This window comes from Urocitellus parryii, chromosome 9, assembly GCF_045843805.1.
Source record: "Urocitellus parryii isolate mUroPar1 chromosome 9, mUroPar1.hap1, whole genome shotgun sequence".
Taxonomy (NCBI): domain Eukaryota; kingdom Metazoa; phylum Chordata; class Mammalia; order Rodentia; family Sciuridae; genus Urocitellus; species Urocitellus parryii.
In genome coordinates, this window is record NC_135539.1 from 6698928 (window position 1) to 6710057 (window position 11130).

The 11130-nt window shown below is 50.4% G+C and overlaps 1 protein-coding gene across 1 annotated transcript; it reads right to left on the reverse strand.

Moving 5' to 3' along the window:
- Positions 1–685: 685 nt before the first annotated feature.
- Flywch2 (FLYWCH family member 2) lies at positions 686–8178 on the reverse strand. Its single transcript, XM_026385428.2, has 3 exons — positions 8069–8178; positions 4946–5376; positions 686–2321 (listed from the first exon to the last, which is right to left on the reverse strand). The coding sequence occupies exons 2-3, from the start codon at positions 5265–5267 to the stop codon at positions 2221–2223; spliced, it is 423 nt and encodes a 140-aa protein (XP_026241213.2). The 5' UTR covers positions 5268–5376; positions 8069–8178; the 3' UTR covers positions 686–2220.
- Between the last annotated feature and the right edge of the window lie 2952 nt (positions 8179–11130).

The following is an 11130-nucleotide window of genomic DNA, read 5'->3' on the forward strand; positions in this document are numbered from 1 at the left end:
GGGAGTCCAGGTGAGGGCTAGATGTTGTTCACTGTACTCATCCTGCAGCTTTTACATATTCAATTTTTTAAAAGTAAAAACATAAGTAAACCAAAATTTACTTTGCCTGACCCAGTACATAAGCTTCTGGTTCCTCTCAGTTCCCCAGTACTGGGTCACTCCCTAATCACCAGCTCTGCCTACCTATTTTGGCCCCATGTGTGCCCTTGCTCCCCCAATGGCACCTCACAGGACCATCAAAAGTGCCTCTCAGCTCTGGTGCTCCACACAGCCCCTAAGACTGCCCTGTTGCCTCCCAAAGTCCAAAGGAGGGGACTTTTGTGCAATCACTGTCCTGCAGGCAGAGTGAGGGAATCCACTCTCTCTAACCTGCCCTCGCCTGGACTGTGAGGTGATGGCTCTCTCAAGAGGCCACAGGAGGCTGGCCATTAGGTCAGGTGCCTCGGCCCCTCCTCCTCCCCACTCCTGCTTCTCTGGGATTACCTCCCAGATCTTCTGTAGGCATTCTTCTTTTTTTTTTTTTTTTTAATTGGTGGGGGGAGTACTGGGGGATGAACCCAGGGTCTCATACAGTCTAGGCAAGTGCTCTGAGCTCTGGCCCCAGTCCCCAAAGGCATTCTTATCATCCGACAAAACCAGACAATGATGAGCACCCAGGAAAGGAGAAACCATAGTGGACTCTTATTTGAATATAGAATGAAGACAAAAGAAATTTCCAAATTATAGTCACAGAACAGAATAAAAATATTACAAACAATGTTATAAAAGTAAAATGGAAAATAACTTGTGTTTCCTGATAGAGGCAATTGATGCTCTTTAATTTTTTTTTGGCAGGGGAGGGTGCTGAGGATTGGACCCAGGGGTGCTTAACCACTGAGCTGCATCTCCAGTCATTTTGAAGCAAGGTCTTGCTAAATTGCTGAGACTGGCCTTGAATTTGTGATCCTCCTGCCTCAGCCTCCCAGGTCATAAGGATTATAGGAGTGTACCATCAGGCTCAGCTCATCTTCAGTCCTTTTGATTTTAGTTCGAGACAGAGTCTTGCTAAATTGGCTGAGGATGGCCTTAAACTTGTGATCCTCCTGCCTACCAAGTCACTGGGATTACAGGCCTTCATCACTACACCTAGAATGCTAGTTAATTTTGAATAAATGTTTACAAACACAAGGCTGCTACAACCTGCATTTTTAAAATTATTCCTTGTGCCTAGAGGCAATTTTCAAATAAGGACCACGAGGTGAAGGGTCTGGAGGCTGAAGCTTTGGCCCTGGGGACTCTAGGAGCCTCTAACTCAGGGGTAGATATTGTTCACTGTACTCTAGGAGCCTCTGAAGGGGACAGTGGGAGGTCTGCTCTGTGTCTGATTATTTCCTTGAGGAGGGTAACTGTGTTTCCTTCATCTCCCATCCAGCAGGGCAGCCCCCATGAGTTTGGGGAGGGGCTCAGGTTCCAGGAAGTCTCCTCAGCCCCCAATCACCTGAAAAGATCATAGGAGGACACTTTGCACTTTTGTCAGGATCCTTTCCAGACCCCAGGAGCTGCAAGCTAATCCCTTCCTCAGTACAGGCCTGGAAGGGTGGGCTCAGTGCCTGGGAGCCACATCTGGGAGGCTTCCTGAGGAAGGGCAGTGACTGAGGCGTATCCTGTGCAGACCCAGCAGGCAGAACTCTGAGGTTCCCTGGGGGAAGGGTCAGGCAGCATCCAGGGTCTGGTGATATCAGACACGGGGCAGAGCTCCCATTGACCCCTTCAGAACAAGGCAGCAGGAAGGGGAAACCTCAGGGGCTCTACCTGGTTATGGTCAGTAGCTGGTTTTCCAGCCTGAGGAGGCAAACGAGGTGAGGTCTGGGGGTTGGAAACCCCAGTAGAGTCCCTGGACTGATGGCCCAGGCCAGGCACCTATGGGGCAGGGCCAGGTGAAGGCTGATGGGGGAGAGCGGGCCCAAGGGTGGTGGGGTTGGAGCTAGTCTCCAAGGACTCGAATCCTGGCACGTTTAAAACCTGTCCATGATGGGTAATAGTATACAGCTTTTAAATTCTCCTTTTGATTTTTTTTTTCTCCTTACAAAAGTAACTTAGGCTTGATGTAAAATTTTTTAAAAATTACACAATGTTGAAAGTGAAAATCCCCCGACGACCTGGCCTGGGAAATCTTGTGGACTAGCAGAACCACCCATCCTTAGCAGAGAAGACGCAGCAGCTGTAGCCACGTTGCCAAGGTTACAAGGACGCACTGGGTGTAGCAGGGCAGGCGGCAGCTGGCTCCCCATGCCCAACGGGATCCATGGCTGCAAATCCTCTGTCTTCTTTGCTGCCTGTGTCTGGAAAAGAGGTGGGTGATAAGGCTGGTGGCAAAGGACAAGGGATGGGATGGGAAGGGCTGGACCTGGGTGTCCAGGGGTCTACCCATGTTGGAGGCCCCTGGCCTTGTTGGCTATTTCTGTCCAGAAGTTATTTCTGGCCAGAAGCCTCTGCTGGCTGACTTAGGGAAAAAATTGTCACCTCAGGGCCACTGCTCCCAAAAGTCACTAGCCCAGGGACACAAAAACTGTTAAAATCATTTCCAGGAACCTGGGCTGAGTGGGAGTAAGACACTGCCATCCTTACCACCTGGGCTGGGCTGTGCAGAGATGGGGAAGTCTGCAGGGAAGGAGGAGTGTCAGGAGCCGGGGGTCATTCTCCAAGAGAATGTCTGCCTAAGGGAGCCCTGCCACTGAGTGCAGCCCTTCATCTGAAGAAATGGGACTTCATTCCAATTCCCACAAAACAGAGGACCCTAGAGCCTGGACAACAGGAGAGAATGGTAAAGCAGCAGTCTCAAATGGGTTGGAAGGACCCTCAAGATGGCTCCATCCTACACAGCTCAGTGGGAAGAACAGATTCCACAGGAGCCCAGTACCAGCAGTGACAAGAGGTGGTCTCAGGGCAATGACTTAGCCCCTGTGAGCCCAGCCTCTACCTAGACTGGCAGGAATATGTGGGTACATGAAAGCACTCAGAGCAGGCTTGGCTAATGGGAGCTGGCATGCTGCAGAGGGGCTACAAGCTCAGGGGCCCAGGATTCCTCTCTCCAGCACTGCCTCAGTGCTGGGATACCCGCCAGGGCTGTGGCCTGGGACAGCAGCAATAGCCTCTGACCTCAGGCCCCTTCCCATAAATACCCATCAATGAACGGTTCCTTGAACTGATCAGGTAACTGATGAAAATCCAAGGGTCCCTCCTTTCCTTAAGCCTGACTGTCAGGTGAGTGCTCTAGTAGAGCCCAAGGCCACCTATTCAGAGGCAGCAAACCAAGGCCCAGGACTATGGCTTTTATTGTCCTCCTCTTCTCAGGGCATGGCAGACCCCACTTCCAACTGAGAAGAAACACATCCACTGGGCACTCCCCCTGGAGTACTCTTCAAAATTTGTACTCAAAAGATGACTTTGGGTCCTTACATTTGCACTAAGCCTGGGGGGGGGGCTGTGGATCTGCTTGGAGTCCTCACAGACTAACACAGAAACATAGACCCACACTGACTCACCCCTAGGCAAATACAAAGAAAGACAGAAATAGACAAACACAGAGATGTTCACGTAGGCAGTGACTCACATACAATATATGCATAGAAATAGCCTCAGCCTAAGCACCAGCATGTGCCAGGACGAAGGCACACTCTCTAATCATCCTAACCAGCCTATCTGCCCAGTTGCCAGGGGATTTCCAGCTCCATGGGGGTCTTACCTGGTGGCCCTTGCTGGGCATCCCATGTATTGCTAGCCTGGGGTCCTTCACCAGCCCCAGTGACATTGGGAGACAAGTGGACTGACAGGTGGGTCCTCCTGGCCCAAAACTTGTCCCAGCACCCTGATTTCTGTAAGTGCATCTCATAGCCTCTGGCCCACCTCAATATCCCCTCCTTTGCCCCTACATTCTGAGTGCCCCAGGATTAGCCTCTCACCCTTCTTCAGAGGACACCCATCAGCACCCACTGACCCTAACCAATTTCCTGTTGCCTGAGCTTTTGACCCCAACCTTGCTGCTCCTACAGCCCTGAGGCATTCATGGATGCTGGGAACCTGCACTGTGACAAGTCTGAACTGGCTGCAGAGAAAGAGGCCACCTGCCCTCCACTGCACTCCCCATCCGGACATATCCCTGCCTGTTATTTCTGTCCAAAACCCACACAGGAGCAGAGCCATAGGTGGGTGAGGGTGGGATGGGGCCAAAGTTGTCTGACTTGTTCTGTCCTGTCATCCTGTCACTCCAAATCAAGAGGGCAGTGAGACTGCCCAGTCAGCCCTGCTCCCCTTTAGCCAAGCTTCAGCCACTAAGGTCCCTCCCTGGCCTCATGGCCCTGGAAGCCCTCAGCTGTCCTTCCTAGAGGATCCAGGGAGCAGGTGGCTGGAGCAAGAGAGGCAAGGAGGGGAAGGCAGGCTGGAGAGGCTGGCACAAGACCACCTAGCCTGGTCTGCTGGCCTCCCTAAGTCCCAGCACCCAGTGGGCACTCAGCTGCTGCTCAGGAAATAATAATGAAGCAGCTGACTGAAGAAATAAAGGAACTTTCTAGAATGTATGGAGGATGGACCAAGAAGTCCAGGCCATTAGAGATGCTCACCCTGCATTCAAGGTCTTAAGAACAAGCAGCAGCCCCCTTTCTCCCACATGCAGCATGGTGTCAGGCCCACCTCCAGCTCAGACACTTGTGGTACAGCAAGGTGCAGATCTTGAGGGACAAGACTACCTCACAGCACTGGGGCCAAGGCAGGGTCCTAGGCCCCTCATGGATACAGGGCCTGCACCCATAACCTCATGCCACCTGCTTAGAGGAAGAAGGGGAAGGGAGGCCAGGAACGCAGAGGGAGCAGCAGGGATTCTTAGAAAAGGAGCCAGCTGTGTGGGGGCAACTAGGAGAGGGAACGGGTTGTCTCTGGGAGGGTCCATCCCTGGCTCCCAGAGTCTCACCAGGGTCCAGCTTGCTGCGTTTTTGCTCAGGCTCCTGAGGGGCTGCCTCAATGGCCCGCTGAGCCTCTGGATGGGTCTTAAGGAGGGCTTTGGCCAGGGTGGCAGGGCCTGGTACCCCCAGGGACATGATGCAGTGTACTCCTTTGCGCTTGGCCCCAGCCACTTTGGCGCTGTCTTTGGAGGCTGTCAACAGGACCAGTTTGGAGAATTTCCTGGGTTTCCTGGGGGCTGCCGGAATGACATCCGTGCTCGCCTCCGGGGACGGCTCCTGGTCAGCCTTCACACTCTTGCCCTCCTGATCACTGGACTTGGGCAGCGACATCCTGGAACCAACAGGCTAGCCCTCAGGTCACCCACGCTCAGCGTTCAGCAAATAGGTTTCTTTTCCTCTTCTTCCCTGTCCAGGAGCCTGGGAGTCCAGGGGCTCTCTCCTAAGGGAGGAGGCAAAAGTCCAGTCAGTGGAGGTAGCCTTTGGGGTTAGGGGCTCTAGAAAGTAGACCTGGGATGCAGCTGGGGGCAACCAACTGCAGCTAGGAACCACCAACTTCATTTTTCACTGATCCATTATTTTCTCAAGTTATAATCTTCAGGGCTGGGTATGTGGCTCAAGCGGTAGCGCGCTCGCCTGGCATGCATGCGGCCCGGGTTCAATCCTCAGCACCACATACCAACAAAGATGTTGTGTCCGCCGAGAACTAAAAAATAAATATTAAAAATTCTCTCTCTCTCTCTCTCTCCTCTCTCACTCTCTCTTTAAAAAAAAAAAAAGAAAAGAAAAGGCAGATAAGTGTTGGCAGGGATGAGAAGAAACTGGAACTCTCACCAGGCACAGTGGCACACACCTGTGGCTGGAGAGGATGAGGCAGGGGGATCTCAAGTTCAAAGCCAGTCTCAGCAACTTAGTGCAACCTTGTCTCAAAATAAAAGATAAAAATGGCTGGGATGTGGCTCAGTGGTTAAGTACCTCTGGGTTCAATCACTGGTTTTTAAAAAACAAAAAAAAAAAAAAAAAAGGAGAAACAAATTAAAAGGTTCAAAAGGCTTAGCAGTTGCTTTACTTCACTCATTTTATGCCCTCCCAATTCTGCAATCTGATGGTTTGACATTGCTATGAAACTCAGGCACCCCTTTACACTAACCAGCTCTCATGATGTGGATCATGGTGTGATGAGCAAGGAGACCCAGAAGCATAAAGATGGCTCAGTGTAGACCCAAACCCAAGATTGCACTATTAACGAACTGGCAGAAGTCATACACCCTCAGGTCTGTGTCCAGATCCTAATCTCTGGAACCTGTGAATATATTAATTCACTTGTCAAAGGGGAGTTAAAGTTGCTCAGCAAGAGATTATTCTGTGGGCCTAATGTAATCACTGGAGTCCTTAAAAGCGGGAGAGGGAGCCAAACATGGTGGTTCATGCCTGTAATATTGCAGCTCTGAGGCTGAAGCAGGAGGATCACAAGTTCAAAGCCAATTTCAGCAACTCAGCCAGGCCCTAAGCAACTTAGTGAGACACAAAATAAAAGTGGCTGGGGATGTGGCTCAGTTAAGCACCCCTGGGTTCAATCTCCTGTACTCCCTCCCCCCCAAAAAAGTGGGAGAGGGCAGTAGAAGTGAGAGGGAGGTGATGACAGAAGCAGAGTCCACTAGATGAAATGTGCCTTTTCAAGAAGAGGAAGGAGGTCACAAGCCAAGGAACACAGGTTGCTTCTTCTAAAAGCTGAAAAGGGCAAGGAAAAGATTCTCTTTAGAGTCTCAGAAAGGGACACAGCCCTGTCCAATTTTAACTCAGTGACACCTGTGTGAGATTTCTGTTCTCTACAACTTTAAGGTAATAAAGATGTGTTGTTTTAAGCCACTACATTTGTTATGGAAGTCATAGGAAAATAATACAAGGTCCAATACCTTACCAGTGAGATTCTGGAAACCTGGCACTTTGTTTGATATCTTAGGTGGATCAAGAGAATTACTTTCATATATATGAAAGAGAAATATCAAGGTCTACCAGTACCTGCAGCCTCAGGGACAAATGCTTTCCCCTCTATGGGCTGTTTTCATCTGTAATGGGAATAGTGGTGAATTTAGTAGGGTTTGTTTATATGGATAGGTGAAGGGTAAAGTCGATGTTTGCAAAAGTTCTGGGTAATACCAACAGCTGCTCCTCAATCACTGTCCAATGCAACCATAGAGGGCTGTGATTGGATGGCGATGGGATGCTGGTATACCTAGGTGTGCAGGACATATCCTCACAGGGAGATCCAGCGACCCAGGAGGCTGAGGCAGGAGCATAATAGCAATTTCAAAGCCAAGCTCAAACTTAGTGAGGTCCTAAGCAAAACTTAGTGAGTCCCTGTCTCAAAATAAAACATAAAAATGGCTGGGTATGTGGTTCAGTGGTTAAGTACCCCTGGGATCAATCCCTGACACACACACACAAAAAAAAACAAAAAACACAACGGGCAGCGACTCCCCTCAAAAGGTCAAAAACTGTAGTATGCAGGGCAGAGCTTCCCCAAAATGGGAATTTCAATAAGGCAACTCCTTCCCCTAATTCCCCTGGCTCAGAATTTTATTTCCCCGTTGTATCTAATTTATTAGATTATAAATACCCATGCAGATAAATTTCTGATGGCAAAGATTTCATGAAATTCCTATGAGTGCAGTCAAACACTGTCAAATGCTTTTGGGCTGGGCCCAAAAGTCAGGTTCCCGCTCCTCTCCCACCAATGCCACCACCTCCCGACTAAGCCCACAGACCTCACGCCTCCTACTAGCTGCCGTCGCTGTACAGACCACCAGACGCGAAGAAGGGACCAGACAGGGGTGGGTGCAGGATGGGCAGTCACTGGGCGGGGTGGACAGTGCTGGGTAAGGGGGGCGATGTGGGGCTCCCCGATTTGGGGGCGCCAGGCTTAGTCCCGGGTCGGGAGGTTTGGGGGAAGGAGAACCAGGATAAAGGAGGCGAATCGCGTGTGTCGGACAAGGAGCAGCCGGAAACCCGGCAGAGCCGGCGACCCCCCTTCCCCAGCACAGCAGCTCCGGGACCCCGAGAGCCGTCCATCCGTGGCGCGGGATGCTCCGGGGCGGTCTCTTCCCCTCCCTGCCTCTGGGACCCGTCCTCACCGACCGCAGCGTGCCCTCCCTCTCCGGCGACAGAGTCGCGGCGGGTCCCTCCGCGCGGGTGCTGGGGGGTCTCCGGCCTCGGCTCCAGCAGTCACCTCAAGCAGGGGTCACGGGGCGAGCATGCGCAGCTAGGTCGCGGGAACCCATTCCTAGGCTGCTCGCGCTTCTCCGGGTCTTCCCCGCGCGGCGCCGGGCCGACGAGACTCAGCCAATCGGCGTGCGGGGGCGTGGTCGCCACGCGTGAATGGGACCGGGCGGGTCCAGGATCCGACTCCGGGGGACCCTCGCAGCGGTTTTCAGGTTGCTGTCCCGGCTTCACAATGCAGGCGGGTGGGTTTAACTGAGGCCCCCCGAACTCCCCGGTATTTGACTTTGGCTCCCTGTGGAGGAAGCCCCGGGCGCTTTACCGAACAAGCGGAGGGAAGGACTCTTTCAGTTCATTCAAGCCGCTGGACGGTCCAGCCCAGCATCTAGACTACGGTGATACGTCGCCATTGGTCCAGCCCTCGCTATTATCTTAGTCTTCGCTCATTGGTTTAGACTTCGCCCCCTGCTTACGGACGTGGACCTCCGGAAAGGCTCCCTCCGGGCTTGGGCCTTGCAGATCCCTCAGTCCACCCTCCTTTTGGCTTCTATCAGAGTCTTCCTGTGCTTTCTCGGGGTAGCGTCATTTCCTGGGCATTCTGCAGTGCACTCAAAGGCTTTTAATCGTCATTATCTATCATTCAATCACAGACTACTGGTTGTATCTAATTTATTAGATTATAAGTACCCTTGCACTTAAATCTCTGATGGCTAGGCTAATGGCGAGGGTGGACCAATGGCGTTTCCTTTATTAAATGGGGGACTAGGGTTGTGGCTCAGTGTTAGAGCGTTCGCCTAGCATGTGCGAGGCCCTGGGTTCCATCCTCAGCAACACATGAAAAATAAATAAAATAAAGGCATTGTGTCCAGCTACAACTAATATATATATATGAAATTCCTAAAGGGGTCAATAGAGGTAATTCTTTTTCCCCCAGTACGAGGGGAAAAAATGTTTTTTCGGGTACCCAGGGGCACTTTACCACTGAGCTGCATCCCCAGCCCTTCACCACAAAGTAGCTGAGATAACAGGTGTGATCCACCATGCCTGGTGAGATAAATATATTTTTAAATTTTATTTATTCTAATTTGAATACATGACAGCAGAATGCATTTCAATTGATAGTACACATGTAGAACACGATTTTTCATTTCTCTGGTTGTACAAAGTAGAGTGACACCATTGCTGTCTTAATACATGAACTTAGGGTAATGATGGCCATCTCATTCCACCATCTTTCCTACCCCCATGCCCTCTCCCTTCCCTTTGCCCTCCAAAGTTCCTCCATTCCTCCCATGCTCCCTCCACCCCCATTATGGATCAGCATCCACATATCAGAGAAAACATTTGGCCTTTGTTTTTTGGGGATTGGTTTACTTCACTTAGCACAATATTCTCTAACTCCATCCATTTAGATGCAAATGCCACCATTGAGACAAAAATTTTTTTTTTTTAAAGAGAGAGTGAGAGAGGAGAGAGAGAGAATTTTTAATATTTATTTTTTAGTTCTCGGCGGACACAACATCTTTGTTGGCATGTGACGCTGAGGATCGAACCCCGGGCCGCACGCATGCCAGGCAAGCGCGCTACTGCTTGAGCCACATCCCCAGCCCCGAGACAAATATTTTTAAAGGCTTTTTAAATGTGTTGCTGAGTTTTTCCCAGCGAGGTGCACAAGTTTGAAGTCAGATGCCTGCTGTTTGAATCCCAGCTCTGGCATTTGATAGCTAGGTGACTTAAGCCATCACTTTCCCTCTTTGGGGCTTCGTTTGTTTCTTCATCTGGTTAATGGGGATAATTACATTTATTTCATTTCATAGAGTCACTGTGAGAATTCAAAGTATTGCCACGTGTGCTGATAGGAGTCTTGGGCTTTTATTCCTTAGTTTTACAATATTCCAGATGATTCATCTCAGAATCCCTTTATGTTAGGAGCCACAGCAAAAATATTGATACAGGCACCTTTGGATTTTATTGACTGCCAGCCAGCAATTCACATTCATATGGTATTTGGACTCATGCTGTTCAGCTGGGCCCATTTCAGGACTCAGGTTACTCATGTCACTCTTGTAATGGGAGAGTTCCCATTGGTTGGATAAGGATGGTAGGAGGGTGTTCCGGGGGAAGTGGAAGTCCCCCCGGCTCAGGTAGACACACACGTGGCGGACCCACCTGTTAGGGGACGCACACGGCCTCTCTCTAAATAAAACTTTGTCTCAGTTTGACTGGCTTGTGTTTTTGTGCCCAACCGGGTTGCAAGATTGCAAGCCCGTGTGCACTGACAGCTCAGCAGGGGATCTCTCAGCAGGGGTGCCGCAGGCAGTGCTCGGCAGCAGGAGCGGGACTCAGCCGGCCCGGGGCCGGGCAGTTTGCGGCATTTTGGTGGCCCTGTACTGGGAACGCCCAAAACTTAAAGGTGAGTAATATCACTCGCCCCTAAGGAAAGGCGACAGAATGGGTATTTCTGTTTTGATTTATTCTGCTCTTATTTCAGGCTCTCTAGCCTTACAATTTTTTCAGACGAGTTGGGATAAATGGCTGACTCAAGGTTTGAAGTTATTCGGCCCTGAGAGAGAGAAAATTGACATAATCATTTTCCTCCTCTCCGTTTCTGTTTCATTCTGTTTTGGCTTTCTTCTATCCTATCTTATTGGGTTACGTTACCTTTATAGTAGATTAGAATCTAGTAAAAAACAAACCGAAAAACTGTTAAGTAAATTGTTAGAGGTCCAAGCCATGGCAGAAAACATATTAGGTCAAGCAAAACAAAAGGTCTCTCAAGCTAGTCAGATAGAAGAAAATTTGAACAAGGCAAGCTCAGGGAAAAAACGGTGGTCAGATAGGGAGGCTGCTACTAACTCCGTTCCACCACCAGAGGGCATAGTTCAACCAACAGCTTTACCTGCCTCCATAGATGATGAACGGAATCCTGAGGCGGGACCCCAAAAACTAGCATGCCCTGTAGTTGAGCAGGGAGAAG

Bases quoted from the DNA above. Each gene is read 5' to 3' on its own strand.
- Flywch2 (XM_026385428.2), bottom strand. From the start codon at position 5,267: ATGTCGCTGCCCAAGTCCAGTGATCAGGAGGGCAAGAGTGTGAAGGCT. The intron at 2,322-4,945 runs GTGAGACTCTGG...CCTCTTTTCCAG, and splicing joins ACGCAGCAAGCTGGACCCTG to ACACAGGCAGCAAAGAAGAC.